General features: G+C 46.0%; 1 protein-coding gene across 1 annotated transcript in view; it reads left to right on the top strand.

The window, feature by feature from the left end:
* Window positions 1–27,928, top strand: part of wscd2 (WSC domain containing 2) — a 253,328-nt gene that overhangs the window by 115,617 nt on the left and 109,783 nt on the right. Inside the window, exon 2 of the mRNA XM_078227247.1 lies at window positions 26,908–27,022. Coding sequence (XP_078083373.1) covers window positions 26,908–27,022 — 115 coding nt within the window. The remainder of the gene's footprint in view (window positions 1–26,907; window positions 27,023–27,928) is intronic.

The following is a 27,928-nucleotide window of genomic DNA, read 5'->3' as shown; positions in this document are numbered from 1 at the left end:
AATAAATTAAATTAAATCAAAAATCTCTCAGGTCAAATGCCTTGATTTTCCTACACCAGATGGACAGATGTGATTCAGCCATCACCCTCGTCACAGGGCTAGGCAATAAAAGTGGTGTTCCCATTACATGGAGAAATAAAAGAAAAAATATAGAAGTCTGCGATTAAGCAGCACAACAATGGAGCGGCACAATGGCACAGTGGTTAGCACTGCTGCCTCACAGCACCAGGGACCTTGGTTCGATTCCCGGCTTGGGTCACAGTCTGTGCGGAGTTTGCACATTCTCCCCGTGTCTGCATGGGTTTCCTCCGGCTGCTCCGGTTTCCTCCCCCAGTCCAAAGGTGTGCAGGTTAGGTGCATTGGCCATGCTGAAATTGCCCCTTAGTGTCAGGGGAACTAGCAAGAGTAAATGTATGAGATTGTGGGATTGTGGTCGGTGCAGACTTGATGGGCCAAATGGCCTCCTTCTGCACTGTAGGATTCTAAGAACCCAAGCAAATATGGTAGAATAGAGTTCCTTTTGATATGAATCAGTTTGGAGTCCAAGAAAGGTTAATTTCAATAGATATTGTTTGTGATATACTTGTTTCCATTCGCTTCTTTCAGATTTGCTCCAACACACATGAAGTGCAATAATTGGTCATTTAATTGTGCACCGATTTCCATTGTCCAGCAGAGCAGACCAGAGATCATGTTGGGTAATGGGAGCTCCAAGTTAATGTATAACAGCCACTTTGGGCAGCGTTCAATGGGTTCACTGAGAACCTCTAGAACATAGAACATAGAACAGTACAGCACAGAACAGGCCCTTCGGCCCACGATGTTGTGCCGAGCTTTATCTGAAACCAAGATCAAGCCATCCCACTCCCTATCATCCTGGTGTGCTCCATGTGCCTATCCAATAACCGCTTAAATGTTCCTAAAGTGTCTGACTCCACTATCACTGCAGGCAGTCCATTCCACATCCCAACCACTCTCTGCGTAAAGAACCTACCTCTGATATCCTTCCTATATCTCCCACCATGAACCCTATAGTTATGCCCCCTTGTAATAGCTCCATCCACCTGAGGAAATAGTCTTTCAACGTTCACTCTATCTATCCCCTTAATCATTTTATAAACCTCTATTAAGTCTCCCCTCAGCCTCCTCCGCTCCAGAGAGAACAGCCCTAGCTCCCTCAATCTTTCCTCATAAGACCTACCCTCCAAACCAGGCAGCATCCTGGTAAATCTCCTCTGCACTCTTTCCAGCGCTTCCACATCCTCCTTATAGTGAGGTGACCAGAACTGCACACAATATTCCAAATGTGGTCTCAGCAAGGTCCTGTACAGTTGCAGCATAACCCCACAGCTCTTAAACTCCAATCCCTGTTAATAAAAGCTAACACACTATAGGCCTTTCTTTTACTCTCTTCCTTTTACTTGCACAAAAATGACTACATGGAAACATAGAAACTAGAAGCAGGAGTAGGCCATTCGGCCCTTCAAGCCTGCTCCGCCATTCATTTTGATCATCAAATTTAATATTCTGATCCCGCCTTCCCCCCATATCATAGAATCCCTACAGTGCAGAAGGAGGCCGTTCAGCCCATCAAGCCTGCACCAACAACAATCCACCCAGGCCCCATCAATGTAACCCCACGTATTAACCCTGCTAATCCCCCTGACACTAAGGGACAATTTAGCATAGCCAATCAACCTAACCCACACATCTTTGGACTGTGGGAGGAAACTGAAGCACCCGCAGGAAACCCACGCAGACACGGGGAGAATGTGCAAACTCCACACGGACAGTGACCCGAGGCTGGAATCGAACCCGGGTCCCTGGCGCTGTGAGGCAGCAGTGCTAACCACTGTGCCACCGTGCCACCCTGATGTTCAAGCAATTTGCAAATGACATTGTTGAGAAATGTTATTCTGTAGTTTCTCTGACTGAATTTTATCCCTTTTTTAAAATCTGCCACAGATATTAGCTTATTACCTGGTCTCTGATGTAGTGAAGCAAGCTAATGTTGTGTCATCTAACAAAAAAAACCCTCATTTTCCATTAGGTGAGATGAAGGAAGGGGGTGAGGGGAGGAAAATAGCTTTGGAAATGTGGATAGAAAGGCAAGTGAATGTTTTAGATCAAGAATAGAAGTTCAGGAATCAAAATGGTTACTGTATAGTTGAGGAGAGGAAGAGAGCCAGCTATGGACTTTGGATATGTGAACCTTGTCCCGGTAACAACTGAGGGAGAAATGGCAGCCATAAACAGTGGAGGAAGATGAGAATTGGATAGTGAATAACATTGAGATGTGGATTGAGGGAGGCTTGAAGAGACCCATAGAAGCGCAGAAAAGTGACAGCACAGAAGAAAGCCAATTGGCCCCATCTTGTCCATGCCAGCCCGAGGACACCCAGGTGCCCTTTCTAATCCCATCTTCCTGCACCCGGTCCATAGCCCTGATGGGCTTACAGCACTTAAGGTGCTGATCCAGGTACTTTTTAAAATGAGTTTAGGGTCTCTGCCTCCACCACCAACTCGGGCAGTGAATTCTAGTCCCCTGGTAAACAAAACGCTGCCGGAACTTATGGTGACAACAAACCGACTGAGCAGATTAGATGATGAAGGGGTCTGTGCAAAGATTTCACAGTGGACCATTCCTCAGCCTATTCAATAGCTGGATGTAGAAATATTCACACGTCTCAAAGTACTCTCTATAAACGCTTGAGAAACCTTAAAGGATCAGTGTCGCAAATTTGATTTGATTTATTTGCTTTGATTTGATTTGATTGATTATTGTCACATGTATTAGTATACAGTGAAAAGTATTGTTTCTTGAGTGCTATACAGACAAAACATACTGTTCATAGAGAAGAAAAGGAAAGGGTGTAGAATGTAGTGTTACAGTCACAGCTAGGGTGAAGAGAAAGATTAGCTTAATGTGAGGTAGGTCCATTCAAAAGTCTGACAACAGCAGGGAAGAAGCTGTTCTTGAGTCGGTTGGTACCGACACAAGACCTCAGACTTTTTGTATCTTTTTCCCGACGGAAGAAGGTGGAAGAGCGAATGTCCGGGGTGTGTGGGGTCCTTAATTATGCTGGCTGCTTTGCCGAGGCAGCGGGAAATGTTGACAGAGTCAATGGATGGGAGGCTGGTTTGAGTGATGGACTGGGCGAGATAAGTCCATTCAAAATGACCTGCTTTCTGATATTCAAGCCAACAAAAACCACGTTCCAAAAAATTAACTGTCAAAAAGTTGGACGGAAGGTCGATTAAGCACACGGAGGAAGGGCCTCGAACAATTTTTGGGACAAACAATTGCAACTGAAAATGCATAAATCCATTGATAAGATAACTTATTTTCATGTGATGTTCATCTATTATTGTTGACAGTTCACTATTTGGGACATGAAACACATTAAGCTGAAAGGGACTTCAACAAAGCGTTCTCGATTCAGATATAACATTAAGCCGACGTGCATAGATTTCATTGACCTGCTCCCGCAGCAATGTTTAGCAAAAATAAAGCAAAAGCCTTGCATTAAAAGCAGCACCAGCTTCACAAAGACAATGTTCATGTCTTTCCCTGACAGAAATCCATGGCCTATTATTAATTATTGTGAGCTGTCTTTGAAGCTAATTGACTGGTGGTCTCAGTTATATTTGTGCCAATTATCCTGCACCATGCAGTGTGCACAATGCAAGGCAGGTGGAAATTGTAAGGATTAGTGTTAAAGATTCAGAAAGAGATGACTAGGGAGATGGACAACATCTATATAACAAGTCCCCCGGGGAGCTCATGCTGTACCTTGGATTCATTGAATCGTGGAAATATTACAGTGCCGAAGGAGGCACTGTAAATATTACAGTGCCGAAGGTGTGCTTCCCCACACTTACCCGATAGCCCTGTATATTTTCCCCCTTCAAGACAAAAGAACAAAGGACAATACAACACAGGAACAGGCCCTTCAGCCCACCAAGGCTGCGCCAATACACCGTTTCTATCCCTCTGATTGCTTCCCGTTCATCTGTCTATCAAGATATGCTTTGAATGTTGCTTCCACCACCTCCACTGGCAGCGCGTTCCAGGAACCCACCATCCTCTATGTGAAAAACTTTCCCTGCACATCTCCCCTAAATTTACCACCTCTCACCTTAAACCTGTGCCCCCTTGTAATTGACACTTCCACCCTGGGAAAAAGCCTCTGACTCTCCACCCTGTCTGTGCCTCTCATAATTTTGTAGACCTCTATCAGGTCTCCCCTCAGCCTCTGCCTTTCCAGTGAAAACAATCCGAGTTTATCCAAAGTATCAAAGTAACTTGACACAGATTACCACATTTAACAAAGGAGAAACTGTTTCTGCTGACAGGTAAGTCAGCATCCAGAGAACATAGATTTAAGGTATTGGCAAAAGAACCATGGGGAGATGAGGAGAATTATCCTTTAAGTATCGGGAGTTGTAATGATTTGGAACACAACCGTGTTTCCAGATATCGATGAATGAAGGTCGGACTTCCATTGGAAAAGCTTTGGACTTTCATTTTCATCCTGTACTCATTAACGATAATGCTGACAAACGAAACATTTATTTTCTTTCTGACCCTCCTGGGTAACAAAATCAAGTTTGGGCAGCACGGCAGCACAGTGGTTAACACTGCTGCCTCACAGTGCCAGAGACCCAGGTTCGATTCCAGTCTTGGGTCGCTGTCTGTGCGGAGTTTGCACATTCTCCCCGTGTCTGCGTGGGTTTCCTCCGGGTGCTCCGATTTCCTCTCACAACCAAAGGTGTGCAGGTTAGGTGAATTGGTCATGCTACATTGTTCCTTAGTGTCCCAAGATGTATAGGTTCGGGGAATTAGCGGAGTAAATATGTGGGGTTACAGGGATAGGGCCTGGGGAAAATGCTCTGTCAGAGAGTTGGTACAGACTCAATGGGCCGAATGGCCTCCTTCTGCATTGTATGGATTCTATGAAGTTCCTTTTGCTGAAATGCTCATTAGATGTCACCAGGAAGGACTCCCACTGTCTTATTCTGAAATGGGGCTGGAATTTCTCATCCTACGGTGAATGCAGTTGTCATATTCATGTCAAAATGTTTGTTTGAATCATTCCAACAAAGTCTTTCACACAAAATGATTAAAATATTTCAGACAGACACAGGACAGAATATTATGTTTCCTCAGGGTGTGGAGGGGGAGAGGGTTACCATAAAATTCCTTGGATAATCTTCTCCCCCACCCTGACTGCTCTGGAATTTTAAGCTTGGGTGGTTGAGTCCTAGACCGGGCGGCCCACCCCTGCCCCAATTGAGGCCCTTACGTGGCCAATTATTGTCCTTTCCACCCAACCCCAATTTTCAGGCTGGCGGGAGGTGTTCCAGGGGAAGGGGGTAAGTCCTGGCCTAGGCCTCAGTGTTAGGAACAGCTACCTTCCACTTCAGTCCTAAATTGGATGTTAATAATTTAATAGAAGTCACTGGGATATATAAAGAGATGGCACTGGGTGTTGGAGATGTGTATGTGGAGTTGAATCAGACAATAAAGTGAGTTTGTGGAGAAGCAGGACTTGTGTTTGCTTGACTGGACTGCAACTGAAAGGCTCTAACACTCAGGCAGAATGGGCAAGGAGGCACTTCCATCAGCAGCCCCTTTTAACATTGGACCTCCTCCCAAATGACTGACAGAAGTCACATCTCCAGCTCGTTGGAGCGTTAAGTGACTACAGGGCAGGCAGGATTGGCGGGGAAATGTTTTCCTCAGATAGCGGGAAAAGAGAAACCCCAAACCCCTGGCCACGCTCCATTTTCCAATGCTCCCAGTCCCGTGCCTTGAATGTGCAACGTTGTAAATCACGGAAGCGCAGCCAATAATTTTCCATTTTTTCAATTTGAACGTCGCAGGCTATACTATTGATAATTTCCCAAGGCGCACTCACCTCTCATTCCTGAGAGCACTGACTCACTGAATTCCCCCTTTAATTGAGAACATACACAATAACAATGACACAGAGTGGAATTTTAACTCTTTGCTGTTTTAACTGGGAAGGCACGGTGGCACAGTGGTTAGCATTGCTGCCTCACAGCGCCAGGGACCCAGGTTTGATTCCAGCCTCGGGTCACTGTCTGTGTGGAGCTTGCACGTTCTCCCTGTGTCTGTGTGGGTTTCCTCCGGGTGCTCTGGTTTCCTCCCACAGTCCAAAAGACACGCTGGTTAGGTCTATCGGCCGTGCTAAATTCTCCCTCAGTGTACCCGAACAGGCGCAGGAGTGTGACGACTAGGGGACTTTCAGTGACTTCATTGTGGTGTCACAAGTAAGGCTTACTTTTCTCTCACCTTCAACATTAACTTCCTCCCCCGCTGACGCTCAGTGACAGCAATGTGTACAAGGTGCAGTGCAGAAACTCACGCAAGCTCCTTCGACAACACCTTCCAAATGCGAGACCTCTACCATCCAGAAGGACAAGGGCTGCAGATACATGGGAACATCAACTCTTCCAGTCTATGAAAACCCCATTACCAGACGCTTCGAGTTGATCCTTTGTTCCAATCGTTGGGTGACACTGGAAATTCAGTTGGGAAATAGCCAGTGGAAGTTTAGTTCCTCGTTTCCATGTTTGGTACCAACTCCCTCTTTAAACACTCCCTCACCATGAGTTTCTTCCTGTTGTAGAGCGAGGGACAGGTGTCCAAATGAAGAAAATACTTGCGTTTATCTGGAACTTTCATCCCCTCAGTGTGTCCCCGAGGTGCTTTACATCCAATGAAGTATTTTATTGAAATGTCATCACTGTTACAATGTAAGCAAATTAGCAAGATCCCACGAACAGCAATGTGATAATGGCCAGACAATCTGCTTTGGCAATGATGGATGAGGAATAAATATCAGTTAGGTAGCCTAGGAGAACTCTCCGGCTTTTCATCAAGTTTAAGTTTAAAGTTTACTTATTAGTGTCACAAGTAGGCCTATATTAACATTGCAATGAAGTTACTGTGAAAATCTCCGTGTTGCCACACTCTGGCACCTGTTCGGGTACACTGAGGGAGAATTTAGCATGGCCAATCCACCTAACCAGCATGTCTTTCAGGAATTAATACGGGAGCAAAGGAAATGGCAGAGACACTGAAGAATATTTTGCATTTGTCTTCACATTAATTGTCTCCAAGCCCCGTCTCCCCACCAGACCCCTCCCCATAGGCCCCGCACACTTGGCACTACCTTATGCCCCCTGGGCATTGGCACTTTTCCGCTTGAGCAGTGCCAGGGGGCCCATGCCCAGGGGGCACCACACCTCCACCTCCTGACCCCTTGGGAGGCCCCAATTGCCCTCCCTTTACTCCAGCACACTTGTCTCAATAGTTCTCTGAAAGTGGGGAGCTAGTGTAACCCCCGCTAGAGTGAAATACTCTGGTGGGATGGGAGAGGCCAGCAGATCCAGAGAATTCAGTCCTGGGCCCACTAATTACATTAAAATGACATTAAAAATAGGTGTAAATCACTTACCTGGTCTTCCTGCCGGGTTTCTTGCATGGATCTGATGGCGTTGGATATCCGTGCTGGGAAATGCGCGTGCGGCGGGAATGCATGCGCGAATCCCACGCACGTCCGGACGCGAGATTCTCCCACCACACTGCACTAGAAAACTAGCGTGGCAGGGTGGGAGAATCGCCCCCATGGGAACCAAGACAGGTAGATGGAATTGAAATACAGATCAGCCATCACCTAATTGACTGGCAGAGTGGGTTGGGGGCTGAATGGTCTCCTCCTGATCCTAACAAATCCTGCATTGGATATGATGGCACCACTGACACCACTGCTCACTCTTTAGAAACCTGTACAGTAGTCTGTTGATAGCCTAATCTGCACGATAATTAAGTATATCCTTAATTTTTGATGGGAAGGTTGGAATCATTTGACTTGTTGTCATATTTTTGTCTGCATTTTTCTAGGGCATTGCTTTTCATCACTGACTGCCTCTGGATTTTTTTATTCTTTTGCATTGCAAGACTTTTCTTTCCAATTCCCTTTTTGTGATAATGGTCTTTCTTCCAGCTGTTAATCCACTTGCAGTTACCAAGGTACACAGGGAGAGACTTATTTCGGGGATTTTTAATGACATTGCTAACTGGTGGATTGAGGAGCAGGTTCCCAAGGTGACAGGCAATGCAAGCTTCAGAAAACGTCATAAAATCCCTACAGTGCAGAAGGGGACAATTTGGCCCATCGAGGCTGCACTGACTCTCTGATAGTGTCCTGTAACCCCACACAGTCACCATGGCCAATACCCCTAACCCACACATCTGTGGGAGGAAACCAGAACACCCAAAGGAAACCTATGCAGACGCAGGGAGAATGTGCAAACTCCACATGGACAGTCGCCCGAGGCTAGAGTCGAACCTGGATTCCTGGCACTGTAAGGCAGCAGTGCTAACCATTGTGCCACTGTGCCACCCCAGGCAGGCATGATGATCTTGTGCTTTATGCTCTCCTTGTCCCAGCGAATCAGATCTTATGGCTTTATCTTTATGTGTTAGGGGCCTCTGCTGCACAAAGGAAGCTGCCACCAACACATGCCATCACCTGGAGTCAGAACTGTCAACACTTAAACCACTTACTGGATTAAACCTTTATGCATCCTGATCTTTTGGTTATGCATGTCTACACTTACAAATTTGTATAATGTTAGTGTTCAAAGACATTTATTGGCTTTTATACAGATTAACGATGATAACCATTATTATCTCCTCTCTGAGAACTAACACGCAACCACTCAAAGAGAAGTCTTTCCCTTCTGCGCTTCAGCAACTTTTAGTGATTAAATCAAACTAACTGCCTGAGACTCTCTCTGAAAAAAGCAAAAAGTAACACTTCATTTAACTAACAGTGAACAGTTTAACTAAACTATTAATAAACTGAATAAAACACTGCTGTTTAGATAATTACAATTCCCCCTTATTAACAAAAAACATTGAATTTCTAATTGCTCTCAAAATATAACCAGCTTTTATCTTCTGTAATCTTCAGTCTTCTTTGCTGACTTCTTCTGTCTTCACTATCTTCTGCTGGTACCTTTGCGATTGAGATGAGGCTTTCTTTTAAGACATAAATGTAGTTGTTACCCTGTTAGAGACAGTTGCTGGCTGTGTTGCTCTCTGTCCAAATTGGAGAGCTATGGGCTGACAGAGGCAGTTGCTGTCTGGCTGTCTGGACCTGGGAGCTGGTTCTTATACCCCTGATGACATACTAAAATCCTGACAATAGGATTGGTTTACAGGTTATCAAAACATCAAATTCAAATCTGATAGGCTGTTGCTATTCAAATGCCTAGTTTCAACTGATTGGTTAAAAGTCAGAAACAGTCTTGGCAGCACCACTGTCTAGTCTCACAATATAATATTTTACTCTATGTTCTCTGTGTACTGCAGTTGCACCTGCATTGCTTTTAACTCTCTAAACATAACAGACTACCTTTTTTAACAGACCAAGCAATTTTACAACTCTTTGCATTTTTAAATAGTTTTTAAAATAATTTTACAAACACTAACTGCACCATAAACTTCATTGCAGTGTTAATGTAAGCTTACTGAGGGCGTCATGGTGCCACAGTGGTTAGCACTGCTGCCTCACAGAGCTAGGGACCCGGGTTCAATTCTGGTCACTGTCTGTGTGGAGTTTGTACCTTCTCCCCATGTCTGCACGGGTTTCCTCCGGGCGCTCCCGTTTCCTCCCACAGTCCAAAGATGTGCTGGTTCGGTGCACTGGCCATGCTAGATTCTCCCTCAGTGTACCCGAACAGGTGCCAGAGTGTGGCGACTTGTGGATTTTCACAGTAACTTCATTATGGTGTTAATGTAAGCCTAATTGTGCCTAACAAATAAACTTTACATTATTTTACTCTTACTTGTGACACTAATAAATAAACTTTAAAACCTTTAAACTGTAAGACAGCATGGCCTATTAATTGGGTGTCTGAGGTCGGCCCAATACTTGTCCTGCACCACTTGCAATTGAATCACGTTTGAAGTCGCTTGCAATGCAAGAAAAATCTGTGTCCATTTCACACGAAGGTTGCAATGAACCTCAGAGGCAGAGCGCACAAGAGGACGTGAAACTTGATAAATGGCTCATAATAGATGTTTTCTGCAGAGGATTGAGTCACATTCTGAGATTGCTTTCATGTTGTTAAATCAAGAATTAAATTCCATTTGCAGCAGACCACAGGGACATTAATTAATTAATTAATTAATTCTCCAGCACTTTCCAATTACCCGCATCCCCAAACCAATATCACTTAGACATCTGTCCGGGCAGTCAACAATTTTTTTTTAACATGGTTGGCGACTTTGCAACAGAGTTGAAGGCTGAGCTGATTGCAACAAGGAAAGATTTCTCACTAAATTGACCACTAATGATTGCTGTGGAAATTGTTTCAATGCTAATGGGCAGGCGATAGATTTTCCATAACCTGATGCGTGTGACAGGCACCCTGGTTCAGTATTGATTGTCACATTTCTGCATGCAAGACAGAGAGGTAATGACACAGTCCCGTTAATTGGATCCAAGCTAAATAGTGAAGTATGAAATTAAAGATAGATCTTTCACTTGATGGTAGGTTTATTCACAGCATGCAGCGTTGTGTATCCCTGCCTCCTCCTCGCCCACCCACCCCAAAGACCCAGTGGACTTTTCTTTACACTCTTTTAAATGAAATAATAATAAACTAATCAAAAATGACAGGGCTGACAGCTCCTGGTGGGACCCGGGAACAGAAAGACATCACAACGTTAAAGGAAGCTTACAAACTCAAACCGTAGTTTCATTACCAGGGGTGATGATGCACCCCAGCCCCACAGTGCCCACTGGCCATGGAAGGCCTGAAGGGTACCGGTGGACATGGTGCCTGACCACACCAAGACCACACGGCTGCGAACACAGCCACAGTCGGGTCAGGCACCCCCTGCATCTATTAATGGCCATCTTGGCGAGGCCCAGGAACAAAGAACAAAGAAAAGTACAGCACAGGAACAGGCCCTTTGGCCCTCCAAGGCCGTGTTGATCATGATGCCCTAAGTAAACTAAAAAAAAATCTTCTGCCCTTACTCGGTCCGTATCCCTCAATTCATTCTCTATTCATGTATCCATCCAGATGCCTCTTAAATGTTGCTAATGTGCCTGCTTCCACCACCTCCTCTGGCAGCGCGTTCCAGGCACCCACCACTCTCTGTGTGAAAAACATCCCCCACACATCTCCCTTAAACTTTCCCCCTCTCGCCTTGAACCTGTGCCCCCTTGTAATTGATACTTCCACCCTTGGAATAAGCCTCTGACTATCCACCCTGTCTCTGCCTCTCATAATTTTGTAGACCTCTATCAGGTCTCCCCTCATCCTCCATCTTTCCAGTGAAAACAATATTAGATTATTCCTGAAAACAATCCTAGCCGGCTTACAAGGAGATCCCCTCCCATCCTCCAAACCATCGCCCCCCACCCCCCCCTCGCACCCTCTCCCCTCCACACCGGCTGACTGAAAAATAAGAGTATGGGACGGCTGAAGGGCAACCAAACATTGAGGAGTAGCCCTTGAAATAGCTAAAAAAAGGGGCTGCCATCTCAGGCAAACTACATAAGAACCAAGAACAAAGAAAGTTACAGCACCGGAACAGGCCCTTCGGCCCTCCAAGTCTGCACCGACCATGCTGCCTGACTTAACTAAACTCCCTACGCTTCCGGGGACCATATCACACTATTCTCATCTCATTCATGTACTTGTCAAGACGCCCCTTAAAAGTCACTACCGTATCCGCTTCCACTACCTCCCCCAGCAACGAGTTCCAGGCACCCACCACTCTCATTGTAAAAAGTCTGCCTCGTACATCTCTTTTAAAACTTGCCCCTCGCACCTTAAACCTGTGCCCCTTAGTAATTGACTCTTCCACCCTGGGAAAAAGCTTCTGACTATCCACTCTGTCCATGCCTCTCATAATCTTGTAGACTTCTATCAGGTCTCCCCTCAACCTCCGTCGGTCCAGTGAGAACAAACCAAGTTTCTCCAACCTCTCCTCATAGCTAATGCCCTCCATACCAGGCAACATCCTGGTTAATCTTTTCTGTACCCTCTCCAAAGTCTCCACATACATGGAACATGGACTCCCCTTATTATGTCATAGTGTTGTATCTTCTGTTTTTATTATAGTTTAATTTTAGCTTGTTTCTGTATCTTGAAACATAGGGTACATGAAAAGAGTCATGCGGCATGCGCTGGTATCTGCCTGACAGGAAACGTGGGTGGTTTAATTGTTTAAGATGAAAGGAAGACTCAAATTGTTTTACTGAGAGGGTGATGCAGGGTATTTAAAAGTAAAGTAAAAGTTTAAAGTTTATTTATTAGTCACAAGTAAGCCTTTCATTATCATAATTGGAAGACAATGAGAGCAGTTTCTATGTTTACAACAAGTAGCCCATAAGTTTCCCAAAGTACCAAAAGGAATTGTAAGTATCAAGTTGTAAAAAGTCATGCTGTAAATTTTCTCTTTACTATCTGGATGAAAGGAAGTCAGGATCAAAGCTTAATCTGTCTCCCATTGCCATAGGAAAGGTAGAGGAAGCCGTTTGAGATCAGGTTACCGGCTTCCCTATAAGCCCAGAACCATCATTGATGAACATTGATGAAAATTGCAGTTTTCTCTTGAGTAGTCTGGAGCCAACTGAGAAGTAAATAGCAAGAAATGGAAAGAACCAGGCCTGCACCTGAAGCAAAGAAAGTCTTAAATCCAATGTTCACCATGTACAAGGTGGTTGGGAGCTCACTCTCAGATTGAGGACCGAGTTTATGAGGAGTTAATGGAATCTGGCAGACTTGCCTACCATGGAGCCAGAGAAAGAAATCTACAGTGTAACTCTTACAGCGAGAGATAGTGCTGGGATTAGAAGTTACTCGGCTGGAAAGTAAAAAGGAAGCAATTCATTGCAAATTGGAACAGTGAACCCTTTGCTCTAGGAATTAAATTTTATGGAGAGCACAATGTGTGACAGGCAACAAAGTGCCGTATATTTCCTTAGTTTGAAGTATTAATTGCTCCAAGAGAAAATGTTTACTAGGATGCGACCAGGACTTGATGGTTTGAGTTATAAGGAGAGGCTGGATAGATTGGGACTTTTTTCCCTGGAGCGTAGGAGACTTAGGGATGATCTTATAGAGGCCGATTAAATTATGAGGGGCATAGATCAGCTAGATAGTCCAAATCTTTTCCCAAAGGTAGGGGAGTCTAAAACTAGAGGGCATAGGTTTAAGGTGACAGGGGAGAGATACAAAAGGGCCCAGGGGGACAATTTTTCCACTCAAAGGGTGGTGAGTGCCTGGAACAAGCTGCCAGAGGTATTAGTAGAGGCCGGTACAATTTTAGCTTTTAAAAAGCATTTAGACAGTTACATGGGTAAGATGGGTATAGAGAGATATGGGCCAAATGCGGGCAATAGGGGCTAGCTTAGTGATTAAAGAAAAAGGGGCGGCATGGACAAGTTGGGCCGAAGGGCCTGTTTCCATGCTATAAACCTCTATGACTCTATGTTGTTTATAGCTTTTTTAGTCATTTGTTGCAGTAAAAAAAAAGCGAATTCTTGACACATCATTTCAGCTAATATCTGGAAGTTTATTTTTCTCTTTACGAGATATCAGTCTCCACAGAGATTGCAGCAATTTTTAATCGCACACTTCACAGGATTAACTTTGCAAGAGCAGGTTTAAATGTAGAGATGATCTAGTGAGCCACTAGCACACTCACACTGTGGAAGGGACGTTCACCTGCTCCGTGTGTGAGAAGGAATTCACTCAGTCCATCAGGCAAACCAGCCTCCCATCCATTGACTCTGGCTACACTTCCCGTTGCCTCAGCAAAGCAGCCAGCATAATTAAGGATCCCACGCATCCCGGACATTCTCTCTTCCACTTTCTTCCTTCAGGAAAAATATACAAAAATCTGAGGTCGCGTACCAACAGACTCAAGAACAGGTTCTTCCCTGCTGCTGTCAGACTATTGAATGGACCTACCTTGCATTAAGTTGATCTTTCTCTACACCCTAGCTATGACTGTAACACTACATTCTGCACACTCTCGTTTCCTTCTCTATGAACGGTATGTTTTGTCTGTACAGCGCGCAAGAAACAATACTTTTCACTGTATGTTAATACATGTGACAATAATAAATCAAATCAAATCAAATCATTCATCTGACCTGTCGACACACCAGTGAGTTCGTAAGTGACTGCAGGGGTTGGCTTCTGCTATTGTTGCCTCTCTTGGTCACACTCAGGACTGAAGCGTGTTTGTCCTGGCTGTTGGATTTTGTTTCAGCCGATGTTATTGACTGCCAATAACTGGGCTGGGGTAGAATATTTTGGTCAATAAATCTGACTTTGTTTTGAATGGACAAAAATCTCCCACAAAGGTTTAACTTAAGCTTGTGCAGAAAATAAGCAAGAACAATCTTCCGGAATAACAAGTGTGACTGGAGAATAGTTGGAAAGAACAGGGATTTCATAGGGAGTCAGGAGCAATCCTATGCAGCTGTATTGTACTATGTATCAGCTACCTGGCTTATAGAGATCAGATGATGGCTGGAATCCTCCGGCCGCTCACGCCGGTGGGATTCTCCAGTCCTGCCGGCAGCGCACCCCCCCCCCGCCCCCCGCCCTCCACGGGTTTCCTGCAGGCATGGGGCATCATCTACCCATCCGGACATGGAGAGAACATGAAAACTCCACACAGACAATCACCCAAGGCCGGAATCGAACCTCGGTCCCTGGCTCTCCCTGGTAGCTTTTGCTACCAAATAAACCTGTTGGACTTTAACCTGGTGTTGTTAAACTTCTTTCTGTGAAACAGCAGTGCTTAACCACTGTGCTACCGTGCCACCCTTTTTATAAAAAGAGTCACGTAGCTTCAAAAGGAACCAGGGAGATTTTAACTATTATTTTATCTTTATTGCCCTTTTGCGGCAATTTTCTGTCTCCTTTTAGGATTTGTTTCTGTTTTGCCTAGTTGCTTTATGGCTGAGGAAGAGGATTAGAATTTTTCCATGGGGGACCCTAAACATTCTCATAACGTTCTCGGAGAAAGCAGCTGTAATGAGGAGAGCCCCCTCTGAAACGGGAAATGATACAGGAGAATCTGACAAACAAAGGGTGGCTTGAATACAAATCCTAACCCCAGCTGGGGGAGCGATAGAGCTCTGCGGAGCCTCGTGTCAATTTAAAGAACAATTTAAAATTAACAGTGGGGATTTTCTTCGCAAGCTCCCCAGCCGCGCGGTTTCATGATTGAAGTAGCACCTGATGAAAGAAGGCACGCTCGGGATATCTGCCGGCACTTGCTTGCCTGCTTGTCACTGCTTTGAAACCAGTCGTACCGACAGACCTTGGCACACGCGTGGAGGACACGTCTGGCTCCGCAGACGACCGGGTTGACGAGCGATGTTTTATGACACGCACACCTGTGCCGGGTAAATGGAAGTGGTTGGCAAGTCTCACCGCAGCAATGTTGCTCAGGTGTGACATCCTCCTTCACCTCTGTATTTTACACAGCCCGGGCTGATATCTATCACCTCAAATCTGTCCCTGAGAGTTAACGAGGGGAATTCTCCAGCCTCCCAGCCGCATGTGTTTCTCAGCTCTCCACTGGATTCTCCAGTCCCGCCGCTGTCAACGGGATTTTCCGTTGATGTCATCCCATGCCACTGCGAAACCCGTAGGAGGGACCGGAAAATCCCACCGGCGTGAACGGCTGGAGAACTCCCCCCAGTGCTTCAAGTCCATATTCGTACGGACTCGAAACTTTCACTGGGTTTCTCTCTCCACGGACGCTGCCTGACCTGCTGAGTTTATCCAGCATTTTCTGTTTTGACTTAAAAATACTTCATTGACTGTGAATTGTTTTGGGTTGTCCCAAGGTTCAGAAAGGCGCTACACAAATGCAAACCTATCGTTCTTCCCAACTCCTTATTTACAAATAAGAGGACTGTTGATTCGCTCACCTGTTCTCATCATTGTCAGTGTTGTGCATGTATGTAGAAGACGTTCTGCATTTAGATAGCACCACAATGCTTCTCCACAGATATTTACTTGAGCAGGAAGGCAAAACATTGTAGACTATTTTCCATAGCCCTGACACTGTCTGGAGAACAACAGCACTTGGTGGGCAGTGTTTGACTTTGTGTGACAGTGAGACAGCAAGTTGGCTGTTCATTTTATATCTCCCCTGCTACATACATACGAGACTCTCATTTACTTAATCAAACTAATGCAATGTAAGACCTTCACTGTGAGGTTGACCGCAACCTGTTAATGACTGTAACATTCATAAGCTATTCAAATGCTTCACTAATGGAGATACCCGTGATTTTCCCCAATTAAATGTCATAACGGGTGAGAGAACCAGGGTTATCCCTGCGTGGTCCACACCGCAATCGTCCCACACTCAGCCATTTTTTTGCAATGGTGAGTTGCTGGTTCTGGGATAGGCAGGGCCTGTGAACCTGGCTGCAAAGTGATCGGGCGCCATTTTTGAAGGGCATGACCCCTGGCATACCCTCCCATGACCCCTGACACGACTTCCTCATTCTCCACCCCTGCACAAACCTCCCCCCCCCATTACCCCCACCCCAATGTCATAGCCACCATCTTGCCACTGTCCCTGGCACATTGGCAGTGTCCAACTGGCACTGCCAGGGTGCCAGATGGCACTCCCAGGTGGGCACTCCCAGGTGGGCACTGCCAGGTGGGCATTGCCTAGCCTTATGCCCGACCATCCAGGGACTTCCATGGCTCAGGCCTCCCCCCTGTTTGACCATCATGCCTGATCTCCGCTATTGGAAACCAGTCGTGATTCTCGCTGATCTCTTGCTGTGCCCAAGGGTCTGAAGGTCCCAGGAGTGGGGGAATCCGGCATTGAAGGAGCGATGCATATTTAAATGCTACTTTAAATATGCTAATTAGTTTCATGCCCATTTGCACCAGTTGAAAGGGACTGGGATGATTGCAAACTGTTTGGCACCAGGTGCGGAACCATATTTAGACCCACACATTATTTTCTGGGATTGATGTGATTTGCAGTAGGTTTGGTGAGGTCGGACATTTGCCCTCATTGAGTGCTCCTCACTGTTGCCCATCACATATTCTCCACACATGCACATACATGAAGGTGTGTGTGCGTGTGTGTACGTGTGTACGTGTGTACGTGTGTGTGTGTGTGTAAAATGGCTTTTATTATGTGAAGTAGTCCACCCATCAGTCAATATTAACCCATTAGACTCCCCTGTGTAAATAAATTGGGAATTTGCGCATGGGGAGGTTTTTATTTATTTATTGGTGTCACAAGTAGGCTTCCGTTAACACTGCAATGAAGTTACTGTGAAAATCCCCTAGTTGCCACACTCCGGCGCCTGTTCGGGTACACTGAGGGAGAATTTAGCACAGCCAATGCACCTAAGCAGCATGTCTTACGGACTGTGGGAGGAAACCGGAGCACCCGGAAGGAAACCACGCAGACACGGGGAGAACATGCAAACTCCACACAGTCAGTGACCCAAGCCGAGAATCGAACCCAGATCCCCGACACCGTGAGGTAGCAGTGCTAACCACTGTGCCACCATGCTGCCCACAAGGCCAATGCCCTCCAAGAGATTGTCTATCTGTTAATGAGAAGAAGACTATGAAGGGCAGGATTGCTGAATTATCCAAATTCCTGTCGTGCACCACTGTCATATTGCTGTTTGTGGGAGATTGTGGGTAGAGTCAACTGCTTCATTTCTGATATTGCAACAGCGAACAAGCTGCACAAAGCATGCATTCTATTGACTTTCAGGCACTTTGGACCGTGCTGTAGAAATGTCTTTCATTTTCCTTTTACAATTGTAAGCAAATCTGTTTTTGGGAACCACTGTAGAGATATGGAACATGAGTAGAAAATTGAACACCTTGGACGGAATTTTATCGTCCTGCCCCCCGCCGCAGGAATTGTAGCAGGCGGGACAGAGACATGCCAAGGTCCGTTGACCTCAGGCAGGATTTTCCGGTCTTGGGGCAAGCATGGCTGGGAATTCCGACCCCTTAAGTCATCTCTGGCATTCAATTCAATCTTGGCTGAGTTGCATCTTAATTCTATCCTACCTACTTTGGTTCCTTAACCCTTAATGCCATTGCTTAACAAAAATCGATCACCTCACTTTGCCATTTTCGATTGTCTCCCAACATCAACATTTAATTTGAGGGAAAGCGTTCCAGATTTTCGCTAGCTGTTGTGCAATTCACCAAAGATCCTTAGCACCTTTCAAAACCACAAACATTACCATCTAGAAGGACAGCAGATATGTGGGAACACCACCACCTGGAGGTTCCCCTCCAAGCCACTCACCATCCTGACTTGCAAACATATTGGTCGTTCTTTCGGAGTCACTGGGTCAAAATTCCGGAAGTAACTCCCTCACGGCATTGTGGGTCACGTGGCCTGCAGCCTTTCAAGAAGGCAGCTCACCATCACCTTCTCCAGGGCAACTAGGGATGGGCAATAAATGCTGGCCTAGCCAGTGACGCCCATGTCCTGGCATCACCCCTAAAGAAGGGTGTTGCCTCAAATTTGAAGACTGTGCCTCCTCTCCTCTCTATCTTTGACTCCTCCATCAGAGGAAATAGTCTCTTTATCCCATCAATTCTAATAAACAGCTTGGAAACCAATTTTACAATAATGACTGTTGTGTTCCCAGGCAACAGCGCTGCTAAAGTCAGAGAACCGAAAATTAGTCTCTGATGCAAACAGTTGGATAATTGGATTTGAGCTTCTTTTCCCTGATTTGTCAATGTCTTGGACAAAAAGTCAATTCCCTGTGTTGAAACTGAGACCATAAGAACATAAGGAGTAGGAGAAGGAGTAGGCTATGTGCCCCCTCATGGTCATGAGTGATCTTCCAGCTCAACTCCAGCTTTCTGTGCAATTCCCAAATCCCTTAATTCCCTTTGTGCAAATAAATCTATCGATCTCAGTCTTCAAGAACACTCTGTATTAGAGAATTGTAAGGATTCTCAATGCTCTGAGTGAAGATATTTCTTCTCACCTCAGTCCTAAATGGCTGACCTCTTATCTTGAGACTATGACCCTTGTTTCTAATCTCTCTGGCCAGGGGAAACAACCTCTCAACATCCAACCCAGCAAAACCCTCGGCACAGTTGCACAGTGGTTAGCACTGTTGCCTCACAGCGCCAGGGACCTGGATTCAATTCCCAGCTTGGGTCACTGTCTGTATGGAGTTTGCACGTTGTCTGCATGGATTTCCTCCGGGTGCTCTGGTTTTCTCTCACAGTCCAAAGATGTGCGGGTTAGGTTGATTGGCCATGGTAAATTGCCCCTTAGTGTCGGGGGATTAGTAGGTTAAATACATGGGGTTACAGGGATAGGGCCTGAGTGGAAATGTTGTCGGTGCAGGCTCGATGGGCCGAATGGCCTCTTTTTGCACGGTAGGGATTCTATGATTCTATGAATTGCGCACATTTCAATAAGATTATCTCGCAGTGGTCTTAGCTCCTGACAATATAGGCCCATTCTTCTCAATCTCTCCTCACAGGGTAACCCTCTCATCCCAGTCATCGACCTGGTGAACTTCTGTGCCACCTTCTCTATGACAATTATATCTCCCTTGAAGTAAGGAGACCAAAATTCTACAGGTGGCTCATTGCAATGGTTCCAGATCATTCTTTCCTAGTGTCTCAAAGCTGCAGAACTCTTCACCTTCTTTCCGGCTACAAGCCTTGGGCCTTTGAAACCTAAGCTGACTAACCCAGTCACTAGAACAGCTTTCTTCACCTCATCTTCTTTGAGCGGGGATTTTCTGGCCATTCCCGCTGGAGGGACTTTCCGGTCCTGCCGAAGATGATGCCCCCCCCCCACCCTCCCCCCCCATGTCGGGTCCCCCAGCGGCGGGAGAGGTGAGCCAAGCAAAATGCCACAGGCCTCGGCGGGGCCAGAAGATTCCACCAGCAGCCAATGGACAGAATTGTAATACAGAGAATTGGAGGTCAATGGCGGTCTTCCCAGGAAAGTCGCTGCAACGGGGCCAGAAAACCCCTTCCTTCGTCTTTTCCACATTGCTGATCATAGAATTATCGAATCCCTACAGTGCCGAAGGAGACATTCGGCCCATCATGCCTGCCTCTTACCCAGGCCCTATCCCCAAAACCCCACATATTTACCCCAATAATCCTCCCAACCTATATATCTTCGGACACTAGGGGGCAATTTAGCATGGCCAATCCACCTAACCTGTGCAGTTTTGGTCTCCTTTCCTGAGGAAGGATGTTTTTGCTCTCAAGGGACTGCAGCAAAGGTTTACCAGGCTGACTCTGGGGATGGCGGGACTGATGTATGAGGAGAGATTGACTAGGTTAGGATTGTTTTCGCTGGAGTTCAGACGAATGAGGAGGGATCTCATAGAGACATATAAAATTCTAACAGGACTAGACAGGGTAGATACAGGAAGGATGTTCCCGATGGTCGGGGTGTCCAGAACCAGGGGTCACAGTCTGAAGGTTCAGGGTAAACCATTTAGGACGGAGGTGAGGAGACATTTCTTCACCCAAAGAATGATGAGCCTGTGGAATTCATTGCCACAGGAAGTAGTTGATGCCAAAACATTGAATGTCTTCAAGAGGCGGCTGGATATAGCATTTGGGGCGAATGGGATCAAAGGTCATGGGGAGAAAGCAGGATTAGGATATTGAGTTGGATGATCAGCCATGCTCGCAATGAATGATGGAGCAGGCTCGAAGGGTCGAATGGCTTCCTCCTGCTCCTATCTTCTATGTTTCTATGTCTCTAACCTGCGCATCTTTCGGACTGTGGGAGGAGACCGGAGCACCCGGAGAAAACCCATGCAGACACGGGGAGAACGTGTAGACTCCACACAGACAATGATCCAGGGCCACAATCGAGCCCGGGTCCCTGGCGCTGTGAGGCAGCAGTGCTAACCACTTGTGCCCCCGTGCCTTGAAATTTCATCCAAGCTTCTCAATAACTAAAAATAAAATAAAATTGTAGGTAATCCTGTCAGCAAGTCTGAAGGACAAATTTATCAGGTAATCTTCCTAATTTGCCTGAAAATCTCACACAAGTTTGATGTTTAATTAATTAATAAACTGCCCTCGTGCCTTGTATTGCATGACCCATTGAATTTCTAAATAGCTTGTCTCAGCAGTGGTTTCACATAAATAGGTCAATATGTGTTGCTTGGATATTTACTGTAATCCCTGTGTGGTTCTGTTTTGGAAGAATTCCAATTTAGTATTCATTGAAGGAATCCCTGGGATATGGTGGGATTCAATGATCCTCAATTTTATCATCCATTAGGGCTTTGTCTGTGGGGTCCCTCCAGATCACTGGGACTAATTCAGTCTGAGAACAATTGCAGCTAACGGTGTAATCCTTTCTAAGTCATTGATTTTCTGTCTCCTTCTACTTTTGTTGCCCTTTGAATGTTTCAGATTCAGTGGATTATCTCTAATCAAGCTGTGAGACATGCCGTGGGGGAAAGGTTAGCAAGACACAGCTTGAGAGATACTTCTCCCGAGCGCATGCACAGAGAGGTGGTAGCTCTTCTGGGATTTCCTGCAACACTGTCACCTCTGGTTGGTCTTTACTGCTAAACCCCGTAAGGACGTTGCGGTGAACTGAGATAGTTGACGGACCATTTTGTGTTCCCTATTTTCTTTCCCCATCATTGAGTCATCAGGCTGGTTTTCATGTGGGGAGAGGGAAGCGCAACCCGCAAAAATTCCTGATGTAACAGATCCACCCATCTCCTTTAAAATGGCCCCCGCCGCCATTATTATTATGCTGGGGAGATGCTGATGGGCTGCAGCCAAGAGGGGAAGGTTCGAGGTGATAATGGAAGCCAGCAGCTAGCAAGGCGGGCAGGTAAGAATGGCCACATATGTTTCTGGGACATCAGCCCAATGCTAATGATGAATGTCAGGCCCTCAAACCATCCGTCATCCTCTATCCTCCTTCAGCCGATGGCCTAGTGGTATTATCGCTAGACCATTAATTCAGAAACTCAGCTAATGTTCTGGGGACTCGGGTTCGAATCCCCAATGGCAGATGATGGAATTTGAACTCAATAAAAGGTATCCGGAATTAAGAATCTACTGATGATCATGAAACCATTGTCGATTGTCGGAAAAACCCATCTGGTTCACTAATGTCCTTTAGGGAAGGAAATCTGCTGTCCTTACCCGGTCTGGCCTACATGTGACTCCAGAGTCACAATAATGTGGTTGACTCTCAACTGCCCTCCAAGGGCAACTAGGAATAGACAATAAATGCTGACCAACCAGTAATGCCCAGGTCCCAAGAATAAATAAAAATAACTCCAATCCCCCCTCCATTTTAAAAAATTCATTGATGGGGCGTGGGCATCCCTGGCTGGACCAACATTCATTGCCAATTCCTAATTGCCCTTGAAAGGAATGCAGTTAAGCGTCAACCACATTGCTGTGGCTCTGGAGTCACATGTAGGCCAGACCAGGTAAGGACAGCGGATTTCCTTCCCTAAAGCGCATTAGTGAACCAGATGGATTTTTATGACAATGGCATCATGGTCATGTTTCACCATGTTGAACGAGGTCAACATTTGAATACAAATAAAACTCAAATCTTAAAGGATTCATATTTTTCTGTTCAGGGCATTGCCAGTTCTACAAAATGGTTTTACCTTGTCTGGACAATCTAACCATTCAGGAACAACAAAGAGATTCAACAGGCCGAGAATTAGCAATTGGACAAATGATCAGATCGGATAATCAAAAAATTGGTCAGACTTTTTTCTGACTTATTGCATCCCCTCCGTAGGGAGCAAGATGTAAACTGATGGTGTTTATATGAGCTACAGGTTCCGTCCTCCCCATTCCCTAGCTGAAACAAGACTGGAGAACCTCAGCAGGATTGGAGACCCCCCAGTATTCAGGTCAAATGAGGATTCAAGGGTTAATTCTGCAATCCCAAACTCAGAGAGATTTTTGGGGTCGGACAGAGAGAGGACATGTCCCCTTTTCTTCGTGCTCTGCCACTTTTCTTTCGGTTCACGTCCAACCCTTGTTGTTCCCTTTGATTCCATGCCTTTAAGTTGTGGCTTGTTGTCTTCTTGCCTCCTGGACCTTTTTCTTATATATTATATATTATTATCCGTATTAATTTTTTCTTGTGTGGGTTGAGTGTGGGTTGGAGAATAATTGCTGCTGCACTGCCCTAATCTTATCTCTCATCTTTGCTCCCTCTGGATCTGGCTCCAACAAGAAGCACAGGTTTACCGAATTTACCCCTTTTGGGATGCATTATGGGTGAACATGGAGTACAAAACTTGCCCCAGGTTGACATGACCGTATATAATTTACATTCCCTGCCTTGGCCTTCATCTAGATTTCTCAATGAAACAGTTGTCTGGTCGCACTTAACCAACAACTTGTGTTTAAACATAAAAACATAGAAACATAAAAATAGAAGCAAGATTAGGCCATTCAGCTCTTTGAGTCTGCTCCACCATTCATTTTGATTGTGGCTGATCATCAAATTCAATATCCTGATCCCCCTTCCCCCCATATTCATTGACCCCTTTAACTCCAAGAGCTATAAATAATTTCTTCCTGAAATTACACAACGTTTTGGCCTCAATTACTTTCTGTGGTAGTGAATTCCACACATTCACCACTCTTTGGGTTAAGAAATTTCTCCTCACCGCAGTGTAAAAGGTATACCCCTTATCCTCAAACTATGATCCCTAGTTCTGGACTTCCCCACCATCAGGAACATTCTTTCTGAATCCACCCTGTCTAATCCTGTTAGAATTTTATACGTTTCTAAGAGACCCCCTCTCACTCTTCTAAACTCCAGTGAATATAATCGTAACCGACTTAGTCTCTCCTCATATGACAGACCCGCCATCCCAGGAATCAGCCTGGTAAACCTTATGGAAACATAGATAGCACCTTTAATCTAGTGAAGTGCCTGAAGGAGCATCATCGAATTTTGACACCACACCATATAAGGCATATCAGAACAGGTGACGAGTTGATCAAAGAGCGTCTTAAAGGAGGAAAGAGATAGAAGGGGTTAGGAAAGGAATTCAGAACTTAGGGCCTTGGCATGGCCATCAATGGTGGAGCGATTGACATTGGGTTCATTTCTTTATTTATGGGCGGCATGGTGGCACAATGGTTGGCACTGCTGCCCCACATCACTGCCTGTGCAGCGTTTGCACATTCTCCCCGTGTCTGCGTGGGTTTCCTCCAGGTGCCCCGGTTTCCTCCCGGAGTCCAAAGATGTGCGGGCTAGGTGGATTGACCATGCTGAATTGCCCCTTAGTGTCAGTAGAATTAGCTAAGATAAATGCATGGGGTTATGGGGATAGGGCCTGGGTGGGATTGTGGTTGGTGCAGACTCGATGGGCTGAATGGCCTCCTTCTGCACTGTAGAGATTCTATGATTCTATGATTTACGCGCAATAGATTCTCCATGCAAAAATTATTTCTGCAGTTGTGTGTAGAATTTGTGTTTGCAATGCTCCACTACACGGTATTCCTTGCGCATTCCACGGAGACAATGGCATTTCCAAGCCAGGCTCAATCCTCCTAGAGGATCTCAGTAGTTCGGATCACAGGCTCAAGCTTGGATTCGATGACTCTCATGCAGGCCACTTGTGTAAAGCTGTGACTTCCGGCAGTCATTCTATTTAACTCTGTTTTGTTGTTATTTTTCAACACGTTCTGTCTCTGGCTCCACTGTGCTATTCGCAATGTAACTTTATTCCACTCGAGGGTAAGGGGAGAGAGAGCTGTAGCGTTGCTTGTTTTCACTTTCACACACAAAGAGGATCGACTCTCAGGGTCGCTGGGGAGGACGCGAGGGGAAAGGCGATTATTTTTCTGTAAACGTTGTGTTGAATTACTCTCTCTTCTGTTTTCTTTGCCCTTTTTTTCCACTCTTGGGAAAGCCCCAACCATCATGTGCCATCATATGCCTTACCCAAGTGGCCATGTTGCAAGGATGAGCCTGAGCAGTGAGTGTTGACAGCTTTCTTCACATTCTCGAATCTCTGCTTTCCAGCGAAGCTTTCCCTTCCCTTGCTCAGAGAGCAGAGAGCAAACTATGAATTCCCTGATCCGCATCCGAACAGAAATTAGTTAGCTCAACATTGACCATGGGTTTAAGGATGCCAACACTTGTTGGGTGTATTCCTGGAGATTCAATCATGTACTTTTAGAAGTTTATTTTTAGAAGTTTATTTATTAGTCTGACAAGTAGGCTTACATTAACACCGCAATGAAGTTACTGTGAAAATCCCCTAGCCGCCACACTCCGGTGCCTGTTCGGGTTCACTGAGGGAGAATTTGGCATGGCCAATGCACCCTAACCAGCACGTCTTTCAAACTGTGGGAGGAAACTGGAGCACCCGGAGGAAACCCACGTAGATACGGCGGGAACGTGCAGACTCCGCACAGCCGAGAATTGAACCCGGCTCCCTGGCGTTGTGAGGCAACAATGCTAACCACTGTGCCACCATGCTGCCCATAGAATCTCCCAACCGTCTTCCTCCTCCCTCCCCCTCGCCACCCTCCTGCCATTGGCCATGTGGCACGCCCATCCACATTGTACCGCCCCACACCAATTGGAAAGTAAATGGAGTCTTGGCCACCTGATTGGTAGCGACCTTGTTTTTTTACCCACCTCCAGTGTTTTAATGAACAATCCATGAAAATAGTCAAAGGAACTGAAAGAAAAAGCATTGTTGCAATGCCCCACTTCCACTCTCAGCCGCGTCCTGGAGATGAATCTTGCTGGAAATGCCAGGAAAATCCTGAAGCATTCTTGGACCCAGCAAGGGTTCAGCCTGGAAATGCCCTGCTCTTTAAAAAAATATGTTTGAATGATCTCTTTGAGATCCCTTTGCCTTCAACTGTCAGGGCATTGAGTATAAAAATTGGCGGGTCATGCTGTAGCTGGATAGAACCTTAGTTAGGCCTCATTTAGAATATTGTGTACAATTCTGGTCACCACACACCACTAGAAGGATGTGGATGCTTTGGAGAGGGTACAGAAGAGGTTGACCAGGATGTTGCCTGGTCTGGAGGGTATTAGTTATGAGGAGAGGTTGGATGAACTTGGTTTGTTCTCACTGGAACAATGGAAGTTGAGGGGGCGACCTGATAGAGGTTTACAAAATTATGAGTGGCACGGACAGAGTGGATAGTCAGATGCTCTTTCCTCGAGTAGAAAAGTCAAGTACTAGGGGAGATAGGTTTAAGGTGCATGGGAAAAAGTTTAGAGGAGATGTGCGAGGCAAGTTTTTTACACAGAGGGTGGTGAATGTCTGGAACGCGCTGCCCGGGGAGGTGGTGGGAGCAGGTACGATAGTGGCATTTAAGGGGCATCTAGATGAAAACACGAATAGGATGGGAATGGAAGGATACGGACTCCATAAATGCATACGGTTTTAGTTCAGGCAGGCATCATGATCAGCACAGGCTTGGCGGGCCGAAGGGCCTGTTCCTGGGCTGTACGTTTCTTTGTTCTTTGAACAGTTTGAGGTATTCTGAGTGATCGCACATATCCTCACCTTTCCCCCTCCCCAGTATTTCAGCGGTGGAAAATCCTCACAGTTTTTACATCCATCACCTCCGCTGTTAGATAATTAAAATGTTCACGTGTACCGTGGTCTGTATCTGAAGCACTGCCGGCTTGTTGTACCTGACACGTTGAAAAACAAGAGGCAGTTTTATTGGGAAGTGGCTGCAATAACTTTTCGCCCCCGGCCCTATCTTATGAATTTCTACACCGTGGTGTTTGATCTATTATTGTTTTAGCGTGTGTCTTTTCTTTCCTCTCTCCAGCAAAATATATTGGCTGTTATCTTGACAACACTAAGCGCAGAACCTTGCGGGGAATGGCATTCTTTGACTACAGAAAGATGACAGTATTCCGTTGCCAGGACAACTGTGCTGAAAGGTAGGGTTACAGAGATCAACCTGTGATTTTACTTTATTTAATGATCTCCCCAATTAGAACTGGTAATAAGGATATCTTTCGGTTAACATTTTCAGAAGGTGACTGCAATTTGCAGATATTGCCAAGGTTGATTGAGAGAAGATGTTTTCTCTGTTGGGTGACTCAAGAACAGTGGAGGGGGTGGGGTGGGTCGGGAGGAGGGGGTGGGGTGGGTCGGGAGGTGAGGGTGGCTGTGGGTGGGAGGGTATGTGCGTGTATGGTGTGGGAGAACCTTAAACTTAACGCCAAGCGACCCAAGGAGCAAACGTTCGGATCAGCATTACCTCACATAAAGGTCGTGGAAATCTAGAACTCTCTCCTCGCAAGGCTATGGATAGAGTGGATAAGGAGCAGCTGTTCCCCTTCGTTGAAGGGTCAGTCACAAGGGGCCACAAGTTCAAGGTGAGGGGCTGGAGGTTTAGGGGGGATGTGAGGGAAAAACCTTTTCACCCAGTGGGTGGCGACGGTCTGGAATGCGCTGCCTGGGAGGGTGGTGGAGGCAGATTGCCTCGCATCCTTTAAAAAATACCATAACATTCAAGGCTAAGTGCTGGTAAATGGGATTAAGTGGGAGGTCAGGTGGTTCACACCTGTTGGTGCCGACCTGATGGGTCGAAGGGCCTCTTCTGCACTGTATGTGTGGCATGGTACCACAGTGGTTGGCACTGCTGCCTCACAGCGCCTGCGACCTGGGTTCAATGTCAGCCTCGGGTAACTGTGTGGAGTTTGCACATCCTTCCCCGTGTCTGCGTGGGTTTCCTCCGGGTGCTCCGGTTTCCTCCCACAGTCCAAAGATGTGCAGGCTAGGTTGACTGGCCGTGCTAAATTGTCTCTTAGTGTCAGGGGGCCTAGCTAGGGTGAATACAT

The sequence above is a fragment of the Mustelus asterias genome, chromosome 13 (assembly GCF_964213995.1).
Source record: "Mustelus asterias chromosome 13, sMusAst1.hap1.1, whole genome shotgun sequence".
Lineage (NCBI taxonomy): Eukaryota > Metazoa > Chordata > Chondrichthyes > Carcharhiniformes > Triakidae > Mustelus > Mustelus asterias.
Note: the sequence above shows the minus strand (reverse complement) of the source record. Positions and strands in the feature narration are given on the sequence as shown.